Consider the following 21,843-nt stretch of genomic DNA (forward strand, 5'->3'; position numbering starts at 1 on the left):
AAAAAAAAGAAGCGATGTTTCTGCTGTGGAGAAGGAAAAAGCCACTGGACCTAATGAGCGTTGGGCTTGTGTATCTATCTGTGAATTATGATTTGAAACAGTTACGTAATCTAGAGGTAATACAGTGTCATAGCTGAAATCATGGAGATATCAGCGGTGTTCCTTCATAGGATTTAAGAGTTAATACTTGAAAGCATTTAAAACAGTGCCAGGAACACAGCAGGGACTCAATAAATGTTTGGAGTTGTTGAGCATCTACCATGTATAGAACCAGCAGAGCCATGGGAAGCTCTCACTGTGGTTGAAGAGCAGCAGCGCCCCTTCTTGTTAATGAGCAGCATCTGCTGGTCATCCAAGGTGACGCAGGATCCCATATTTATAAGGGTCTGGCTCAGTCCACACCCCAAGAACTGTATAGAGCATGATCAGTGGTCCTCCCCAAAAGCAAACTTACAAACAAGAAGGATTAAAGAGGAGTCATCACTTTTAACAAGAATTTTTATTTATACAAAGCATTATAATTTTCTCAATATTCTTCACTCATTTATCAACAAACTTTCCACTGTATTCATTTAACAAATTAACAGTGTCACACTACATTTCACTACCTTTCAACCTCCAAGCACTCAACTTAGAGACGAACAAAAAAGTGCTTGAAGCACCAAATGGAAAGAGGAGAAAACTAGGAAAGGTCAACAGAGATCCTTCAGAAGCAGTTAAAGGGGATGGCTTAGGGGAGGAATTAAGATTCCTGAGCACCATCAGATTTCCCTTATGGTTCAGAGAGGTTTACAAAATCATTTTTAAAAGACATGAGATTAGAACTAGGGAATCAGAGGAAACCACACTTTGGGATATTAAGCAGGTCATCCAAGTTCCTGGATTGGGAGAAGTGTGAAAAAGAGGGACAGAGAAAGTGGGAATGGGGAGCAGAGGAGAGGCAGAACAGAGACAGGAGGTGAGAAGCACAGAGGGAGAAAGTTGTGCCTAGAAGAAATAAAGTCTGGAACTTGTCATGAATTGGAATAATGAAAAGCCAAGTCACAAGTCTAGGAGATGGACTAAAAGAAGAGAAAGCCTGGAATTTTATACCTTCCAGGAGGTGACAACAAATCCTGAAGCTGTACAGTCGCAGGCAGTGAGGTGCATTTAAGACTAAACCATCTGTTTTACAAGAGTTGGCAACCTTACTTGACTAATTCTACTCTGTTGATTTAAAAGCGTTATGTGCCGAGAACATAGCCACCCAAGCAGGTAACATGCCTATAGGCAATATAGAAGGGGTCCAAGCCAACTGAGTCTGTAGAAACCAAAATTCAGTTAATGTTACTGTCAAGTGAGGAAACAATAGAAAAGATTTCATTGTTCTCTCGAACCCTTATAGTAATTTCCTAAAGCTAAGCCATTCTGATTACCTGAAATAAGCTAGTATTGCCCAATACTGTACAATCAAATAGGCTGACCATGATCAAACCCCAATTTTTCCTGAGCCTTGGCTGCCTCTGTGATCTGGAACACAGTCGGCAGCATAGAAGTTATTATTACTTTTTTGGGGGGTGGGAGGGAACTGGGGATCAACAACCGCCTAACTATACGTGTAAGTAAACAAGAAAGATCAAATTGACCAATTAAATTAGCTGTTCAGAATCTCTCTTGCCAAAAAGTCATAACCTTGAGACTGATTAAGCAAAACAGGATTCCGCTACTCAGATGCTCCGAGTCTGGGAAGCGCTGGTTTTGATGATAATTCTGATGATAATTCAGTTTTTATTTCGATCTTCTGCCTAAGACTACTCTGCCCAGCACGAAAATGCTTCACACAAACGTGTACGGCGTTTCAGAGTGGTACCTTCCGAGCTACGTCTCCCCATCCTCTCAGTTGTCCACTTCCTCCTCTTCATTCTGTTCTTCTTCCTCCAGCCTCTCCTCATCTTCATCGTTGTCCTCATCCCTGCTCTTGTCTTGCTCTTCTGAATCTGTTTTTTTGTCTTTGTCCTTCTTCTTTTGCTCTGAAGCTTCCTTCTTGCCTTTTTGCTCCCTCCTGTAAGCTGTAAGGATGAAGGGGAGGGAGTTAGGAGGCAAGACTGAACCAGACTGCAGCAGCTAACTCCACTGCATAATTGGAAAAGCTGAGGCACAGAAGGAAAAATAACCCGCCCAGCACCACAAACAGTTATGCGGTGGTGCCTGCCATCGGAGTCGCATCCAATACTTTGCTTACCGGACTTAAAGGCACCCCAGCTGATAAAGGCTTAGGGCCAGGTGAGCAGATCATACAGGATGAACATCTACTTGGATGAGAAAACGAAAGGGTAGTTACCTTCCAGAGCTTCTTTTAACGGGGTCACGAACCGCTGAAACTCCATCTCCTCCATGGCGGAGAGCACATCGCTGGCATTCAGTGTCTTGCGTTTCCCTTTCATCGCGAAGTTGTTGGCACTGAAAGAAGAAAGATTAAGGGCTGTCAGATGCCCTCTTGCCGCGTACGGAGTGGGTGGGAAAAGGAGCACCCAGAAGTGGCACGAGAAAGCCTGCATGCACGGATTTTTGTGACACGGTAAGTCCCTCCCTTACCTGTACAAAAGGGTTAAAGCAAAGTTACTGTTTTCTTATTTTGTTTCAGAGATTGCAAGACCTGGACGAGGGCTCTGAACCTCCCTCCACTGAGGTAGAACATAATTCCTGGGGGTTGCGGGCTCCAGGCCACGAACTCCGAACCAGTGTGTGTGTGTGTGGGGGGGGGTCTCTTTACGCCTTATGCCCAGCTAAGCTCTGCCTAGCTCTGTCCGCCTCACCAGGATGTGGCGTACAGCACGAAGACGCTGGCGGCGCGGGAGATGGCGCTCCGGGCCTCCTTGGAGATGCTGACACCGTCCGGGAGCTGTGAGAAAAGCGCGGGTGAGCAAAGCTACCGGTCCAGGACCTGTTTTCCCCTGCCCGCTCGTCCGCCCCTGGCCCGTCCGCCAGCCGGAGCTGCTCACCGCCTCCTTGATGATCCTGGTGATGACGGCATTGGGCAGGTTTAGGTCCTCGGGCCTCTCCGCCATTGCCGCGGCCGGGGCCCAGGCCTCGGACCTCCTCTTCAGGCAGCTACAGCGTCCGGACTTCCCGCGTCGACACGGTCTGACCCAACGAGGCTTCCGTCGCGCCCCGCGTTGCCCACACAGTGTCCCACAGTGCCCCGCGCGCCATAACCTTCCTCCTCCTCCAGCCCAGCTTCCGCCTCCAGTGGCTGGTGCTTCCGAGCTTTGCACGCTGCCATGGTTTTGGCTCGAGGGGTTTCCGTCCGGCCTCACCGGCACCTGGCGTCCCTTCCCAGGCTCGTTTCTCTGCTTCACGCCACCACCGTCTCTGGAACTTGCTTAGCAAATGAAGTATGGCTCACTGGGCTTCCGTCCCTTTCCCATAGTGCTCTGCGCTGCTGCCTGGCGACGTCGCAGCCTGGTGGCTAGCGTGGGAGACGGAGGCGTGGACTGAGCTGGTGGGGCGGGGCTCCTCCCGATGAGAGGCTGGGCCCGTCGTTCACTTCACCGCGGGTCGAAGAGTGGCGTTTTTCTGTGGGCTTCGGCCGCTTGGCTTCCGCTTTGGTTTCGCGGAAGCGCGGCCCTCCGAGGCTGCATTCTCCCACTTCCCTTTTCCGGAACGAAGCGGGAAATCTTTTTTCAATTCTGCCGGCGCAAATGGTCACCTCTAATGTTTTTAGCCCTCTCGACTTTGTAGTAATGGTATTAAGAAAAACTATTACCTAAAATTTTTTTTTAACGCTCACTGCTTTGCCAGCACCGTGCTAGGGCTGGCGACATAGAGATGGGCATGACTAGACCTCGGGGCTCAATTCGGGCTGGTCAGGTAACAAAAGGGCAACACGCAGCCGGTTGTAAGAATAATGTAACATTATATTCGCATTGAAAAACAAACCCTCTTACAATTGTATTTGCTTTTTAGTTAATCGAATTGTTTATCGTGCATCTTTCCTAGTAAAAAAACATTTCCATGGTTTTGCAGTGGGTTTTTTAAAAAAATTATTTATTTATTTTTGGCTGCGTTGGGTCTTCATTGCTACACGTGGGCTTTCTCTAGTTGTGGTTCTCTTGTTGCGGAGTACGAGTGTGGGCTCTAGTGTGGGCGTCAGTAGTTGTGGCTCATGGACTCTAGAGCACAGGCTTAGTTGCTCTGCGGCATGTGAGACCTTCCCTGACCAGGGCTCGAACCCGTGTCCTCTGTATTGGCAGGCGGATCCTTAACCACTGCACCACCAGGGAAGTCCCTGCAGTGGCTTGTTGAGCTCTACCATTTTCCTATTACATTTGTAGCAATTGTCCTCACTCCCGCAAAGCAGAAACGCTTTTTTTTTTTCTTGAAACCTGCTGTTTCAGGCCACCCATAGTTTCCCTGTTTTTGACAGTGACATGAACACGGAGAAATATTTCCCTATTATAAAAAAAAACCAACAGCATATAAGATGATAAATGGCAACTGAAACTGCTTCAGTTAGAGATTATAGGGTTTGGTGGGAGAACTGTCCACTTGGCTAGAATACACCTGGTTTAAAGATGTCAGGAAGTGCTCAGCTCCAGCCAGTTGCTATCTAGTTGGAATTGGGCCCCTGTGTTGTTAGATATTTTAATTTTTAAGAGGAGCCAGCAATCTGGACATTATGGACTCTTTTCATCTCTGCGTAATGGCTCAAAGTGCAGGCCAAACAAAACAAATCATAGGCCAGGTGCAATCCCAGGCCAATAGTTTGCTATCTTTGGTATAAATTATAAGCACTTTAGAACAGGAACTTATTTTGTTCTTTATTGTTCTCTATGCCCATAACAGGTCTCCTCACATATTTGGTAGTCAATAAATGAGTAAAAGAAAAAAGAAATGGACACAGTCCTTAAAAAGTTATTAGGGATCAGGTGGTACTGATTGCCTAAAACATTTCTAGAGAGAGAAAGATAACATTTATTGAGCACCTGTTGTATACCATACATAAAAGTACATTATTTTATTTAATGCTTCTATGATGCTACTTAGGGATTTCCCCTTCCCTACTTTATATGAGGAAACAGGCTGAGGGAGGTGAAGTAACTTGCCCAAGAGCATACAGCCAGTAAGTGAAAAGCCAGTGGCTTCTGATGCAACTGTGGGTCGACTGATTTGCTGTTTGAGCAAACCCATTCATTTCTGGTGGGTATTTTAGCTGCCTGAGTGAGAACTGGAGCATACTGAAAATTGAAGCATCTCTTCCAAAAGTTTGAGCCATCTATAGCACTTCTGTGACTCAGCCGTCGCTCAGTATCCACAGAGGATTGGTTCCAGGAGCCCCTGTGTATAACAAAATCTGACGATACTCAAGTGCTATGTACATTACTTATAATTTGATAAGGCTTTTTGGAGATGGTGGCATCTTCTCCCTAATGATTAATGAAGGGGAAAAGGAAAGGATGCTAATATTTATTTTGAACTATATGCCAGAACTTTTTTCCTCTCTCCCTTTTTTTTTTTGCGGTACGTGGGCCTCTCACTGTTGTGGCCTCTCCCGTTGCGGAGCACAGGCTCCGGACGCGCAGGGTTAGCGGCCATGGCTCACGGGCCCAGCCGCTGCGTGACATGTGGGATCTTCCCGGACTGGGCACGAACCCGTGTCCCCTGCATTGACAGGAGGACTCCCAACCACTGCGCCACCAGGGAAGCCCTATGCCAGAACTTTTAATGTCCATTAATTAATTGTTGTGGTGATCCTGTGAAATAGACTTATCCTCATTTTGCAGCTGAGGAGACTGAAGCGCAGATTGGTTAAATCTCAGGTCACTCAGTTATTAATTTAAATGGTCAGTTAGGAGACCTTCTGGAGTCAGTCTGAACCCAAACTCTTATCACTCTACTCCATGCTGAGATAATTTCATGCTTGCTTGTTACCCAACTCCTAATTATCCTGTGACCACCATTTATCTATATGGTTCAACAGAAATATTTCATGCTTTGAGTGCAAATTAATATCTGGACTGCATGGCTAATGTATAGTATTCCCTAATTATGTGGTGATTGTTTTTCCAGAGGGCTAGAAAGCTGCAAGATTGGCTTTTGTCCTAAACCATTTGTAGCTATGGACTTGCCAGATAAAAGCCAGTGGGATGAAACTACCTGTGACCTGGCTGTTTGTCAGCATCCACAATGCTGGGCAACTCTCCGCCGAATTGAGAGGGGCCACCCTCGAATTCTGGACTCCTCCCGCAAATCTCCTCCAGATGCTGAAGGTGAATTAACCATCCCTGTCTCCTTCCGTACAAGATCCTTGAATTGTTTCTGTTTGGCTCCCTTTTGACATGTTACCTGTTTTCCTCTGGTCTGGTCTTTCAGACAGACTCCCAGTGCTCACCATTGTAAACATCACAGATTCCTGCTTCCAGGCCAAGAGACTTGCTTGTGGTCATTCATCAGGATTTACCTTCCCCAAGGCTCACTCTTTATTGTCTCAACGTTCAAAGTTTTACTCCAAATTTCAACGCAGGTAAATTATCATGGAATCTTCCTTAAAGGGCTTATGACCTCAAAATTCTGGGTTAACTTCCTTTGTTCATGTAGTAGACTTTGAGAAAGCTAGATTAAAAACGAAACATTAATGGGAGTTCCCTGGTGGTCCACTGGTTAGGACTCGGCTCTTTCACTGCTGTGGCCCGGGTTCAATCCCTGGTCGGGGAGGTGAGATTCCTCAAGCTGCATGGCGTGGCAAAAAAAACCCAAACAAACCCTCACTTAAAGGAGTGATGAATAGTTAGTGGGAAACAGAAAGAAAGTGTTCTTTTTTATTTTTTTTTTAAAATTATTTATTTATTTATGTTTGGCTGCATTGGGTCTTCGTTGCTATGCTCGGGCTTTTCTCTGGTTGCGTCGAGCAGGGCTACTCTTCGTTGTGGTGCATGGGCTTCTCATTGCGGTGGCTTCTCTTGTTGCAGAGCAGCATGGGCTCTAGGCACGCCGGCTTCAGTAGTTGTGGCACGTGGGCTCAGTAGTTGTGGCTTGTGGGCTCTAGAGTGCAGGGCCAGTAGTTGTGGTGCACGGGCTTAGTTGCTCCACGGCATGTGGGATCTTCCCGGACCAGGGCTCGAACCCGTGTCCCCTGCATTGGCAGGCAGATTCTTAACCACTGCACCACCAGGGAAGTCCAAGAAAGTATTCTTACTTGTCTTGTAGGAGTTGTTTAAAAGAGGGGAGAGTGTATTAGTTTTCTACGGTTACCATAAAAAATGTACTATAGACTGTGGGTTAAACAACAGAAATTTATTTTCTCACAGTCCTAGAGGATACAAGTCCAAGATTAAGGTATTGGCAGAGTTGTTTTCTTCTGAGCCCTCTCTCTTTGGCTTGTAGGTGGCCATCTTCTCCTTGTGTCTTAGCATTGTCTTCCTTCTGTGTGTGTCTGTGTACTGATCTCTTCCTACAAGCACACCAGTCATATTGGATTAGGGCCCACCTATATGACCTCATTTTACCTTAATTATCTCCTTAAAAACCCTATCTCCAAATATAGTCAAATTCTTTTTTTTTTTACTTTTTTTTGGCTGCACTGGGTCTTAGTTGTGGCACACAGGATCTTCGTTGCAGCACACAGACTTGTTTAGTTGTGGCATGCGGACTCTTGGTTGCGGCATGCATGCGGGATCTAGTTCCCTGACCAGGGATCGAACCTGGGCCCCCTGCATTATGAGCTTGGAGTCTTACCCACTGGACCACAGGGAAGTCCCCAAATACAGTCACATTCTGAGATACTGGGGGTTAGGACTTCAACATAAGAATTTTGTGGAACACAATTCAGCTCATAACAGGGAGGATCTCATCAGCTTCTGTGGGTCTTGAGAAAACTGTGTCCATATATGCTGTTTTTCTTATCTTTTATTTTTAGGTATGAAATTATTTGTAAGCTCTCGAAGGCAGAAGCAGTGGTTTCCTTTTGAATCTCCTGCAGAGTCTAGGCACCCAGTTAGAGCTTGCTGATGTTGGAAACTAAGGGACGTGTGTCTGTGGAAAACGTAGACTTAAAATTCAAAGGCCCTGTTGCCTGGAATCAAAACACTAATGGGGGCCCTTATAGTGGTTTCTTATTCCTGTTTGATTTAAGCAGCGCTTGATGATTTCTGTTAGGCTAAAAGGTAGTATAGGAGAGGGTAGGACTACTTTCTGGTTTTCTAAGACTTGAACGCTGAGAAAATGGTGGCTTCTTGCAGTCAGGGCCTGTCAAAGCAGACTATGACATCATTTGCTTAGTTGCTCATTGAATTCAGAAATATATCTTAGTGGGGTCACTTTATTGTGTGCTGGGGGTATTATGGTAAACAAGATACGGTCTTTACCTCCAAGGGGCTTTCAGCCTAGTTGGGGAGACAAAGAACCATTCAGTGTGATGTGTCTGGTGAGAGGAGTGCCCCTTTGGTATGTGGAAGCACACAGGTAGGGCTCCTAGCCCAGGGCACTGTCTTCTGTACAGATGACATCTGTGCCTAGACCTGAAAGCAGAGCAGCCTAGTAAAGTGGGGCTTATAGGTGGGTAATGCATGGGAAGAGAGTTCTAGACTATAGCACATGCAAAGGCCTGGAGGCAAGAGGAAACTGTTTACATATCAGGAAAGTAGCTCATCGTGTCTAGAACAGAGAGCAGGAATGGTCAGAGATGAGGCTGGGGAGCTGGAGTAAAAAGTAGGGGCCTGTGTCTCAGAGGACTTGATAAATCAGGCCAAGGAGTCAGGTCTTTATCTTATACCTCTTTGCAATATTCATTCATTTATACATTTAACATGTTTTAAAAAAAATAAAATAGTAAATGATATGAAAATGTAAAGGGTTGATATTCTTTTTTTTACTGTGGTAAATATACATAACATAAAATTGACCATTTTAACTATTTTTTTAAAAAAATTATTTATTTTTGGTTGCATTGGGTCTTCGTTGCTGCGTGGTGTGTGGGCTTCTCACTGCGGTGGCTTCTAGTTGTGGCATGCGGTCTCAGTAGTTGTGGTGCACAGGCTTAGTTGCTCCGCGGCATGTGGGATCTTCCTGGACCAGGGCTTGAACCCATGTCCCCTGAATTGGCAGCTGGATTCTTAACCACTGCACCACCAGGGAAGCCCTTAACCATTTTTAAGTGTACAGTAGCATCAAGTACACTCAACAGTCTTGTGCAACTATTGCCACTATCCACTTCTAGAACTTTTTCATCATCTCAAACAGAAACTCTGTGCCCATTAAACAATAACTCCCCTTTCCCTCCTCCCTGTGGCCCCTGGTAATCTCTATTCAATTTTTTTGTCTCTATGCATTTGCCTATTCTAGGTACCTCATATAAGTGGAGTCATACAATGTTTGTCCTTTTGTGTCTAGCTTATTTCACCTTGCATAATGTTTTCAAGCTTCACTCCTGTTGTCACATTTTTCAGAATTTCATTCCTTTTTAAGGTTGAAAAATAGTCCATTGTATGTCTGTGCGCCACATTTTGTTTATTTACCATGTTTTTGAACATCTGCATCAAAGTAGCTTAATAAATTTTTATTGATGGTGATGTAACTATCTGTAGTTGGAGAGAGAAGCACATAGGCTATGAATTCAGTTTGATGCAACAAATAGTTGTGAAGTGTTTGCAATGTGCAATGTCTGGAAGCTGTTCCACGAAAAACAAACAAAACTTAAGGCGATGCTGAGACCCTGCATTCATTTGGTAGGAATTAAGCCCAAGGGTTTCTGTATATAAGTAAGAGGCTTTTCCTCATAGCACTAATTTTATCATTCCAGTTAAGTCTTTTGTGACTCTGTTTCATGTTTGGAAACTCTCATTTTTTAGGCCTTGGAAGGATTTACCTGACAGAGACTTAATACACCGTACTAACAGATCTCCCAAAGTAAGTCACAGATTAAAAAAGGTACTTCCTCAGCATTTTCTCTTTACTAGTGGGAATAAAATATTTGCCTTTATTTAACATTCAGGATGACTATAATCTGAATAATGATGATGATCACTATCTAATATTGGGCCCTTACTGTGTGCTGGGCTCTGTGCTGATGCCTTTACATGTTACACTGTTTTTAGAAATCCCAGACACAGCAGGATTGATTTGTGGTAGTTTGGCATAGGTGAGAATTTCCTATGTCTGTCCTGCATAGAGCATGTTCAGCTACTAAGTAAACACTGTCATCTCATAACACAGGGAAATTAGAATGCCGGGATGTCAGATCTAAAATAAGCCTCACGATCGTCTACACTCATGACTTTCAGAGTTTTGTAGCTATGACCTATGGTAAGAGATACACCTTACAACAAAATATCATGGAACAGTCTTTACCGTAACTATGAGTGATATACTCTGAAATTTTCTATCCTGTTCTATTTCACTTTAAAACAGTGTAGGCTGTGATTCACAAAATTTGATTTCGTGACCTATGAATAAGTTGCAACTGCAGTTTGAAGAATATTGCTATGGTCTATCTCATATATCTTACAGTTGAGGAAACTGAGGCCCAGATAGGAAGTGATTTGCTGAAGCACAGCTAGTTAGGAGAAGAGCTAAATTTTAAGAAGGAAAAAACCCTTCTACTTGTCTACAATAGAGATTTACTAGTTTTTGCAGTCCTACTGGATGCCTTATATTTCTCCCATAAGATCCTTCACTTTTCATGTGGTGGAGAGTGTAAGGGACCAAGAGAGGGTAGATGGGTTTGAAAAGATGAATGTACAAATCACTTACCTCTTTGACCTCTTCAGAATGAGAGGGTTAGATTCAATTAGTTTTAAGTTAATTGTCTAGGATAATACACGCGCATGGTTCTAAATTCAAAATGCATAAAAGGGTTTATGGTGCAAAAAAGGTCTTCTCTGTTCCCCCAAGCCAGTTAGTTCCTTTTCATGGGGACAGCCTTATTTTTAATAGTTTTTTTTTCCCTGCCTGAATCCTGCCAGAGGTATAGACTAGATGATTTATAAGATTTCCTTATAAATCTAGGATCCTAAATAGTGAAATGTGAAAAAATTTATGACTTTAACTTTTATGTAGATGCTTATAATTGTAGACAGGCTGTAAAAGTAGAAAACTTGCTTCTGCCTCTATCGGTTCTCTCCCTGCTCCCAGACTGTGTTGTTTTATCTGCAGGGGATCTAAGTCTCTGTAGTGCAGTGGGCAGAATGAGTAGTGTTCCCTTAGGTAAGCCCCAAGGTATCCTCCTATGAGGTGGGGTTGGGAGTTGCTAAATGCTACCCTAATGTGGCAGGGCGACAGGGGACACTATACACTTACCAGTGCTCACTCTTGCAGAGTACCTTTACTGATACCTAGTTTCTCGGAGGAGCAGTATGAAGATATTTTGGGGATCGGAAATGTTTTTTTTCTTACCATCTTCTGAACCACCATACCTTTTGGTTAGCATGATGATTCAGTCCTTATCCTGGTACATACACAGGCTTTATATCTTTCTCTTAGCTATCAGTGCTAAATTTGAATGAGACACAACTTCCTTGTCCTCAAGATGTAGGAAATATGGATGTAATTTGGATCCCAGAGAAGCATATGAGGTGAGTATCATGTCGAGAACTTGGGAGTCTTCAACTCTTGTGTTCTACAAATGCCTATCGTCCTCTACAGACCTTCTCTCTGTGACTTTTTCTTTTCTTTTTTTAAAATTAATCAATTAATTAATTTTTGGCTGTGTTGGGTCTTCATTGCTGCGTGTGGGTTTTCTCTAGTTGTGGTGAGCGGGGGCTGCTCTTCATTGCGGTGCGTGGGCTTCTCACTGTGATGGCTTCTCTTGTTGGGGAGCACTGGCTCTAGGGCACAGGCTCAGAAGTTGTGGCCCACGGGCTTAGTTGCTCCACGGCATGTGGGATCTTCCCGGACCAGGGATCGAACCCGTGCCCGCAGCATTGGCAGGCGGATTCTTAACCACTGCGCCACCAGGGAAGTCCTCTGTAACCTCGCTTTTAGCTACCTCATTGCAAGAAGCAGGAGGTCAAGCAGAGCAGAAGGCTATGGTCTCTTGTATTTGCCTCTTGCTACACTGGAATTCTTGTTAGTACACTTTGAGATTCATGCTTTGGGAGTTTCCTACATAAGATTCTACCTGACAGTAAATAGCATAAAGATAGGGCCCAATGTATTTGTGAGGTTTGATTAAGAAACAAATGCCTTCTGACTATCAGTTTTTCTTATTAGCCATCAGCAACTAGTAAAAAAGTTTTCAGTGAAGGCTGTGACTCTTTGGTGTCAACCCTAAGAACTAGCACACTGGTACAAAATAAATAGCATATATATAGAACTTGTGTACAAAGCAAGCGTGATGAAGATCATCTGGCGAAGGTCCAAAGGCTTGCTAATATTGGCAATCATTGGAAGAAATTGGTTTTTCTTTCGTGACTGCTGAGGCTTTCAGATTCTTTTTGAGTGACTGTTTAGAGATGGTGAGACTTTATTTTCTTCAAAAAATTCCTGTGTATGCTTCTTTATATGCATTTTGTGTGTGAATATGTATGGTGTAAACAAGAAACCCCTAAGGATTTATTTCCTTACATGTAAAAGAAGCCCAGAGTTGGGTGGGCCAGGGCTAGTATGTCAGCTCCATGAGGTAACCAGAAGCCAGAGCTCCTTCTAGCTTTTTGGGTCGTCATCCTTAGCCCATGGCTTCCATCTTCTTAGGTGCTTTCTAGGGGCTTTCAAAGTCTAAGCTGACTGCTAGAGCTTCAGCCATCATATCTGTGCTCCAGGCAAGAAGGAGGAGGGAGATGACAGAGCCAAAAATATTTGAGCACCTCTGTGCTAAGCAGTGGAATTCAGTGGAGAACTAAATACTTTGTCCCTTCCTCCTGGAGTCTTATGGTGGTGGTGGGATTCAGACATTATAGACATTGCTGCACCTAAGTATATAATTACTAATTTGGATGAATACTATGAAAGTAAGTAACTGGATTGTATGAGAGAATGGTGGGGAACCTAGTTCAGATGTGAGGGCGAGGTGGGGGTGGGGTTCTTGTTTTTAGCAGCCTCTGGGAAGCAGGTACCCCTGGCTTCCCAGCCAGCTGTCTTAGAGTACTGGATGGAGGATGGAAATCTTCATGCTCATCATTCATACATATCCCTGATGTTTCTGTGTAAGATGTCTGGGAATAAGTTGTGGTTATTCTTATTTCAAGTCCAGCTGAGAAGAAGCATATTATTCGCAGCCAGGATGGGGAGATGAAAAGAAAGAAATCTACAGGGGTAAGTTTGCTGTTTTGGCCAAACCTTCATGATATTACTCCGCAGAGTTTATTTTTGTTTTCCTTTCAGGTATCTTCCCCATCCCCCCATTCTCTCTTTAAATGAACAAAATCTGCCAAAGAAAACCCCTCTTAAGGAAGGAATAATTACCAAACCATCTTCTACTCCGAGACTCTTTCCCCCTACCTCCTCCTTGTAGGAAGGTAAAAGAACACCTTGAAGAGATGTTAGGAGGAACTGTTGGGTATTCAGAGGGAATTTTTGGTTGATTAAAAGCTAATTTTCATTGTGATGGGAATAGAATTTCAACAGACTAGAAGTTATAATGGACCTGTGCTTCTAATTCTAATTCTGCCATTTATTGGGTAAATGTAGCCTGGGGTAAGTCACAGAGCTGGCAGGTTGCTGTGTCCAGGAGAATAGTGTCTTGGCCCATTTTGTTTGTTGCTGAATCCCCAGCCCTAGCCCTATGCCTGGCACATAGTTGGCCAATAAGTATTTGTTCAGAACTTTTTGGGGGAAAAATGACACAAAACAGCTAATCCTCGTATTTTCTGAATTCAACAGTAGGATTGAAGAGCCAGATTGGGAAAAATGTGGTGGGTCTGGTAGCGTAGAGGAGGTGAGGATGCTGGAGTAGGTCTGGAAACAAGAGTTTCCCATGGCACCGTTGTACTGGGAAGCTGGAATGCTAATGGGACAAAGTGGCATTGAAGAGAGTGCTTCAGCAAGTTCTTTCCATCATTTCTCTTCCAGAAACACAAGTCATCTCGGGACACAGAAGCACAGTTGGGACTTCCAGGGATGATTGTGCCTCCTCCCTCCCCAGTACACTTGTTTGAAGAACTAAGTTCAGAACGTGTACCTTTATGGAAGCAGTATGACATGTTACCTCAGGATCTACTGAAGGAGTAAGTACCATGTAAGCCTGTGGGAGAACCAGAGCATCTTCTTTTTTTCAGAAGCTGAGAAGGGTCTAAGCAGTGTGCTCTTTCTGAGGAGGGAGGGGAGAAAACTGCCACCCTACTTGGTCACTGAGTTCTTGGACTTATCAGTGTGCAGTGATGACAGTAATCACCCCCATTTATTAAGTACACTTACATCTGCCAGGCCCTGTGCACACTGTGTATCTTCTCTCATTTAAACCTCCACCAGGAGGTAGACATGCTCTTCTTTCTGTAGATGAGTTACGGGTAAGTGGGAGGCAGAATGGATATGTGGTTTGGAGCGAGACAACCTTTGAATTTTGTATTGAAATTTACCGCCTTTGTGAATTTTGACTATTTAGTTAGCATCTTTCGTCTTCATTTTCCTCATTTGAAAAATGAGAATAATAATACCTGTCCTTAGGGTGTGGTAACGATTCAGAGGTATAAAACACATGAGCCTGACATATAGTAAACACTTAATCCATTCAGCTACAATTATCATACTTGCATCTCAAAGCCATTACCGAATGAGCACCTGTTGGTACAGCCTTTTAAGGCCCAGAGTGGACATGTCTTCACATTTGGAGCCTTTTCATCTCTTTCTCCTCAGCCAAGAAGAGCTGTTGCTGACTTTCTGCTGTCTCTGTTCCTTGCAGCCTCTTGCTGGATAAAGGGAAAACCATACCTTATCTGGAGATGCAGACACAGTTGGCCCTGATGAAAAAGAAACCTCCCCTGGAAAAGAGCCGAACTTACAGTGCCATTTCTGCTAAGATGCATTTATCTGTACGCTGCCTCACCCAGCAAGTAAGAGCTAGGGAACCTCAGAGGAAGAAGTCTGTATGCAAGTCCAAACTCATCTCTCCTCAAGGCTGGAGGAGTTAACATTCTATTTCTTCTTTCTCTTCTATCCTTCCACTCTGGATCCAGGCCCCATAGAAGGGCTGGGCTGTATGTAGGTGAAAGCAAATGTACAGGGAAAGGTTTTAGGAGAGCAGCGTTCTCTATTTCTTCTGCATTTTGCTTTCCACAACTTTCCCCTCTCCAGAGCCCCTGGTACAATGCTGCACACATTGGCTTCTCAAAAAATGTTTGTTGACTAGTTGGATGAATGCATTTGGGGATACATTTTGGGAAAGGGAAAGACCTACAGTAGAGATTTTCTTCTTTTTTTTTTCTCTAGAGACCAGCATTGAGATACCCTGAACATTTGAAGAAACTATATTACAACCTGACAACAGAAGGTAGGTTTTTCTCGTGCTGCTAGATCTCCAGGTACCATTCGCCATCAGCCCACATTTCTTATACTTGATCTTGGTCCCATGTTTGTGGCCACAGTCTTATAGGGTCACATGTAGAACTCAGAAAACTGCAGCTTCAAAAAGCACCCACTCCCGGCTTGGTCCTGACCAGAGAGAGAGTGTCACCATTGGGTAGCAGAGCACAGCAAGCAGCCCCACGGAAGGGTGGGAGCTGTCAGGGAGAAGAGGATTGAGCTGGCTCTCTGGTCACCAGGTTACAGGAAGCAGCAGTGGCAGCAGCAGAGGAAGGTGAAGACAGCTACTGGGAAACAGGTAGAGTGGCAGCGAGGGGACCCCCAGGACCTGCTAGGATTTGAGCAAGTGGGTGATGCCTGGAGCAGGAAGGGATGTATGAGAGATGGGATTCTCCCTGGTGTCTGCTGGTTGTAGATGCAAAGTTCCTGTATGGTTATAGATACTAACTTCCTTCCTTTAAACCCTTTTTTTTCCGGCGGTACGTGGGCCTCTCACTGTTGAGGCCTCTCCCGTTGTGGAGCACAGGCTCCGGACGCGCAGGCTCAGCGGCCATAGCTCACGGGCCTAGCCGCTCCACGGCATGTGGGATCTTCCCGGACCGGGGCACGAACCCGTGTCCCCTGCATCGGCAGGCAGACTCCCAACCACTGCGCCACCAGGGAAGCCCCCTTTAAACCCCTTTTGAAAAGGTTTCTTCACTTCCAAAAATCCTAATTCAGTTTCCCCTCATGTTGGTTTCAGGAGGCTAAAAAGAAATCCAAGAGTGAACCAGGGAGCCACAACGCCTCGCATAAACGTTCAGGTGCCATGGTTTATGACCCATGCTGTGGTAAGGAGAATGTATGGGTTTGGGAGTGACAGAATCCCAGGACCTAGCTGAGGACAGGAAAAGCTGAACACGTTTATCATTTGAGGACCTGCCTTTATCAGGCACTCGGAATTCCCCTTGGAATGCTTTGGTTTGGCTGGTCTACCATGTATCATCCTTCCATCAAATATTTACTAAGCAAGCGAGCTGGTCCAGGTGTCTGCTTCACATGGGGATTTGAGAGATGACCATGAACATGAGTCAGAGTCACTTTCCCCTCAGGTCCTACTTTAGTAAAGGCAGCGGTTTGAGGATGAAGAGCTAGCCCAGGTTATTGAAGAGAAGAGCCCTGAGGGCCCATGGCCAGTAAGGCAGGGAAGAGCCAGGGTCCCTCACCAGAGGGCCGTGAGAGTTCTAAGCAAGCAGAGTCAGCCGCTTCTCAGCCATAGGTTAAAGTCTCAGGAGGCTCACACTATCCAGCCCATCCAGCAGGCAGGGGCTAATTCTTGACAGGCGATCCTTTTCCTATGGTGTTCATGCCAGAGATAAGAGATTCCCCTTTTTGGAGTTCTTATCATGTCTGAGCTGAAGGATATACTTGCCCTGGTCCCTCTGACTTTTCTCAGCTTGAGTGCAGAATGGGAGGGAGGGAGAAAGAATCCCCCTAAACCTTGGAAGATTTTTCTGCCCTAAATAGACTGGACATTGCTGTCTGTAATGTGAAAATAACTGTTTAATCATCAGAATTCACTCTGCAACCCTGGGGCACTGAGGGCTCGGGTGAGATGTTTCCTGAGAAGGATGCTGTTCTTGGTTTATCTCCCATCCCACTGAGCTCTCTGATACCTAAAGTGTCTTCTAACATGAAGATCTAAGAAGGCTCCTGACCTTCACATGGGAGGTAGACAGAACTGGGGCAGAGGTACTTGTCCAAGGTTAGCCCTGCATCCAGGGTGATAACCAGTCCCCCGAGTTTCATTCTGGTGCCTCTGTTCCTCTTCCTGGTGCCTCTAATAGGAGCAGCTTTGCTTGGATGACTGGGGGCCCTTTGAATTGTGTTCTTAGAGCAGTGGCTTGTCTTCCTTGATCTGAGAAAGGCCTCATGAAAGAGATGATTTTTGGTTTCTTTTTGTAAAAAATTTTTAAGCTGCACCATGTGGCATGCAGGATCTTAGTTCCCCAACCAGGGATCGAACCCGTGCCCCCTGCCCTAGGAGCATGGAGTCTTAACCACTGGACTGCCAGGGAAGTCCTGAGGTTATTCTTGCGTTGGATCTTGAATATGTGTGAGAGTTTTCCCAGTATGGACGAGAATTCCTGGAAACAGGAATAGGCTGGGTAAAGGCATCTTGGAGGAGCATGGCTGCAGGGAGGAGCATTGAGCAGTCTGACGTGGCTGTGGGGTCAGGTGTTTAAGGGAGAGAGGTAAATCAGGCCGAAGAGCCTGCTGAGATGTTTGATCTTTATCGTCGGTGATGCTCTACCTTAACGGTGCCCTGAAATCAATTGAGGAGCTTTTAAAAACCTAAAACCCAGGCTGCACCCCAGACCTGTCAAATCAGAGTTTCTGGTGTTAGTATCCAGGCCTCGGTGGTTTTTAGAATGCCCCAGTGCTTCCAGTGCGTGGCTAAGGTGAGGGCTAGTGCTGTTAGGGAGCCAACACAAGTGCCGAGCAAGGGAGGCCCTTGATTAGCGTTCCCTTTACCATCATACCTCTGCTGGCAGATTGGAAGATGTTCATTTAAAGCAAGGGAAACTGAGAAAGGAAAGAATAAGTGCATTTAGGGACTAGTTGGGGAAACATCTGATACAAAAGAATCATAGATCTAGAGTTTTTTTTGGAGGGAGGATGTTCATTTTCAGAAGCCAATATAGGTACATAGGGATGGCACAAGAAAGTAAGAGCAGTATTCATAGACTGAAAAGGTAGACTTAGAGGTTCTTTTGCTACTATGATGTACAGGCACCTGCCCCTTAGGTTTCATGGAGGAATCCTGGATATTTCAATACAGACTTTATCTTAATCGCTAATTCTGTAATAGGTGTGGTCACAGTCCCAGGTCAACAGAATCACACGTAGAACTCAGAGGGCTTAACTCCCTTTTACCTGCCTCTAAGGTTCTGTATTGTCCTGGATGGGGAGTCACCTGTAGACTAGGGATCAACTAGAAGTCCAACAATGGGATATGAAATACCAATAAGAAGAGAATTGCATTGATTTTGTGGTCACTAGGTCACAGAACTCTACCAGGTCGGGAAAGTGACAAAAAACAGCAGCAGCAGATGAAGATAGAAGGCCCCACTTCGAAACAGGTGAGAGTGTCTGAGGGCCATTCTGCTAGGCCTGTTTCAGTTGTCTGTCACTGTATAACAAGCCACCCCAAAGCAGAACCATATTGGTTTGCTATTTCTCATGGTTTTGTGGGTTGACCGGACAGTTTTTCTGGTCTTGCTTAAGGTCACTCATGCAGCGGCATTCAGCTGGAGGCTGGGTTGGGGCTCTTGGCCAAACTGTCTTAGTTCTCTTCTATGAGGCCTCTCCATGTGGCTAGTTTGGGCTTCTTGACAGCATAGTAATCTCATGAAAGCACTTTCCTAGGGATGGGCCTGGAACTGGAACAGTATCACTTCTGCCACATTTTATTTGTCAAAAAAATCACAAATCTAGTCCAGATTCAAGAGGAGAGGAAATCAACTCCATCTCTTGATGGAAAGAACAGCATGTGCATACAGGAACGGGAGGAATTCTTGGAATCCACCTTTGGAGGCAATCTACCCTTAGCTGACAGCTGGAAATGGGGGAAACTGGGCTCTGGCTTCATCTGGTCAGCCTGGAGGTCAAAGAATGCGTGGCACGAGCTTCTCTCTTCAGTCTCAGGAGGCGGCATTTTGTTCTGTCTTAGATATTAATTTCTCCAAGAAAAGCATCTTTTAGAAAAGCCCTTTGTTTCCTAAAGTCCTGATTCAAGTTTCCTTACACGTATGAATTTCAGGATTCCACAGAGAGACCACAGATGGACTGCACTAAGAAAAACCTGGATTCCTTCCCTGGTAGGCAGAGTAAGATACTAGGGTGGAGGAACCTTAGTAAGTGACTGAGGACAGGGAGAGCTGAACCTGTGCTGACCAGGATGGTTCAGAAGGGTCCTAAAGACATTCCAGCCCTTCCTTTGTCTCTTGATTTTTCACAGTTAGTTGGGAGAAGGCTACAGGTGCGATTAATGGCTGGGTCTTTTTTTAGGTCCTGAATTATCCACAATAGAATGCGCTAACAAGGACATCAGGACTCAGATGGAGATTTTGCTGGAAGCCCAAGAGAGGACCCCAAACAGTACTTCTAGAACAGCTGGAACCCTGAGCTCAAACTGCTGAGGATTCTTCGGGACACTGATGAAGAGGATGAGGAGAACCAACCCTCTGGGGCACAGAGTGAAGAGTCTCTGGAGGCATAGGCGGAAGGCATCATGGGGCAGCCTTATTCCAGAGCAGGATGCTTGGATTCCTGAGGACAGTGACCTTGGACATAAGGGCCGGAAGGAGAGGGGACTTCTACTTCCTGGAGCCTCTACCGGGGTCTGACCTTAGGGATTCTGTTTGCTTCATTCACTTCTACTTGCTTCTAAAATAAGCGAGGGAGAAAAAGCCCCACCCCTTTCTAACTTAGACTCTTTCTCTTCCATTAGGGCCAGGATAATTTTAGTGATTAAATACAACTGCTGCTTATCAAAAGACTCATTTCTCTGTTTCTGGGTCACTTTTATCTCCTCTCTGAAACTGAAAAGTTTCTAGTTACAGGAAGATGAATTTGGCCTCTGGGAACCCCTACTGTGTTGCTTTTCCTCTTATTCCCTGGAAATGGTTTATTTTGAGGATGGCATCTGCATCATTATCAAATAACATTCATTGTGCTGTGTGGTATGTGTAGTATTCTTTGTGTGGTAGAGGACTCATATTCACCTAAAAGAGTCTAAGGATCCAGTTCCTAAGTACTGAGTCTATGGGAAAATTTCAGTGATGTTCATAAAGACGCAGAATTTCAGAGTCTCAGGGTTGCTTGTACTTGGTTTTTGGAAGGATTTCTAAAAATGTTTTTGTCCTTAAACTTTTTAGTACAGAAAAATTTCAAAATTACGTAAAAGAGAATAATATAAGGAAACTCAGGATTTAAGTCGTGATGATTAGTACAGAGTTACCTTTTTTTTTTTTTTTTTTTGTGGTACGTGGGCATCTCACTGTTGTGGCCTTAGATTTGGGTAATAAAAGCCTGGGCTCCATGCCCCATGAGTTGAGGTAAGGGCAGTTGGGGCCCCAGTATTCTCAGCAGCTCTACCCAAGGTAGAGCTTCCCTCCCACAGTTAGGGTCTGGGTGGAAGAAGAGAGACTCTGCCTATGGGCTGTACTCACAGAACTTAGTCTCAGCGACAGGTAGCTAGGGGCAGGATGAGAAATGATGACATTCTGTTCCTCCTGGAAAGTAGCCCTCTGACTTGGAACTAGGGAGTGAGGGAGCCCTGCATCCTTGGGCGCAGCAGTCTGGAGTCGAGTTGTCCCACTGAAGTGGGGGGAAAGGACGGGGGAGTGGGCCTAGGGTCACATACCGTAGACTCTTGCAGTTCTTACCGAGGTTTTGTAGATTTTCTTGAACAAGTGTTTCTTCATTTGTTGTGTGCACTTAGAGCCATTTCCAGAGACTTAAATAAATTAAAATAATTTTCATTAGTTTCACTGGAGAGCTGTTTGTGGAGCTCCTTGCACTGTGAGGCAAGAAGTGGAATTCTGGACTGGGCCTGTGAACTTTTTGTAAAGAGGAACTTACCCCTCATCAATTATTGGTTACCCTACGTACAGTTCGTACAAGAAAGGCAGGTTAAATGTTCTACCTTTTTTTAACATTGTCTCAAAACAGACCAAATTAGAAAGCTAAAACTGCTGCCTGTCCATTCTTCATCTTTTCCAAGCCAAATCAAAATTATATGACATCATTTGTGTTACTAGACTGAACCATATTTAGCTGAATCTTCGTGATGAAAGGAATCCAAGAGGCATTATATAGGCTGTTTTTCTGAAAATAATTATTTCTCAAATGTACATTACATTGCAGAATGACTCCTGTGGGCTAACTTAAAAATTTACAACTTTTTCCACTTCTCCTTAGCCTACCCTTAGACCTGTCCTTCTGAGCAAACTGGATTTCCAATGGTCACTAGTGGGGTTGAGGATGGGCAGGGCTTAGCTTTAATTTGCTCATTTTATCTGAAGACTTAGAGAAGGTCTAACTATAGTAAATTTACTCTCAGAAATTGGAACATTCGTTTAAGTTGTGATGATTAGTACAGAGTTACCTGTTTTTTTTGTTTGTTTTTTGCGGTACGTGGGCCTCTCACTGTTGTGACCTCTCCCGTTGCGGAGCACAGGCTCCGGACGCGCAGGCTCAGCGGCCATGGCTCACGGGCCCAGCCGCTCCGCGGCACGTGGGATCCTCCCGGACCGGGGCACGAACCCGCGTCCCCTGCATCGGCAGGCAGACTCTCAACCACTGCGCCATCAGGGAAGCCCCAGAGTTACCTTTTGAATCATGACATATTTTGAGTGAGAAGATATTTGC

General features: G+C 44.9%; 2 protein-coding genes across 7 annotated transcripts in view; one reads left to right on the forward strand and one right to left on the reverse strand.

The window, feature by feature from the left end:
• Nucleotides 1–480: 480 nt before the first annotated feature.
• POLE3 (DNA polymerase epsilon 3, accessory subunit) lies at nucleotides 481–3,115 on the reverse strand. Its single transcript, XM_004326797.4, has 4 exons — nucleotides 2,982–3,115; nucleotides 2,796–2,881; nucleotides 2,321–2,439; nucleotides 481–2,048 (listed from the first exon to the last, which is right to left on the reverse strand). The coding sequence occupies exons 1-4, from the start codon at nucleotides 3,045–3,047 to the stop codon at nucleotides 1,876–1,878; spliced, it is 444 nt and encodes a 147-aa protein (XP_004326845.1). The 5' UTR covers nucleotides 3,048–3,115; the 3' UTR covers nucleotides 481–1,875.
• A 127-nt stretch (nucleotides 3,116–3,242) lies between these two features.
• Nucleotides 3,243–21,843, forward strand: part of RGS3 (regulator of G protein signaling 3) — a 162,178-nt gene continuing 143,577 nt past the window's right edge. For 3 of the 6 annotated variants that reach the window (XM_073806449.1, XM_073806445.1, XM_073806450.1), the window contains exons 1-12: nucleotides 3,243–3,374; nucleotides 6,049–6,248; nucleotides 6,352–6,502; nucleotides 9,825–9,882; nucleotides 11,455–11,546; nucleotides 13,158–13,224; nucleotides 13,981–14,135; nucleotides 14,810–14,960; nucleotides 15,337–15,397; nucleotides 15,669–15,727; nucleotides 16,172–16,259; nucleotides 18,472–18,551. In XM_073806449.1, the coding sequence (XP_073662550.1) occupies nucleotides 3,370–3,374; nucleotides 6,049–6,248; nucleotides 6,352–6,502; nucleotides 9,825–9,882; nucleotides 11,455–11,546; nucleotides 13,158–13,224; nucleotides 13,981–14,135; nucleotides 14,810–14,960; nucleotides 15,337–15,397; nucleotides 15,669–15,727; nucleotides 16,172–16,259; nucleotides 18,472–18,551 (1,167 nt within the window). In that variant the 5' untranslated portion in view covers nucleotides 3,243–3,369. Of the gene's footprint in view, nucleotides 3,375–3,460; nucleotides 3,850–6,048; nucleotides 6,249–6,351; nucleotides 6,503–9,824; nucleotides 9,883–11,454; nucleotides 11,547–13,157; nucleotides 13,225–13,980; nucleotides 14,136–14,809; nucleotides 14,961–15,336; nucleotides 15,398–15,668; nucleotides 15,728–16,171; nucleotides 16,260–18,471; nucleotides 18,552–21,843 lie in introns of those variants that run through there. The other 3 variants (XM_073806446.1, XM_073806447.1, XM_073806448.1) reach the window with 3 other exon arrangements.

This window comes from Tursiops truncatus, chromosome 6 (genome assembly GCF_011762595.2).
Source record: "Tursiops truncatus isolate mTurTru1 chromosome 6, mTurTru1.mat.Y, whole genome shotgun sequence".
In the NCBI taxonomy this organism is placed as follows: Eukaryota; Metazoa; Chordata; class Mammalia; order Artiodactyla; family Delphinidae; genus Tursiops; species Tursiops truncatus.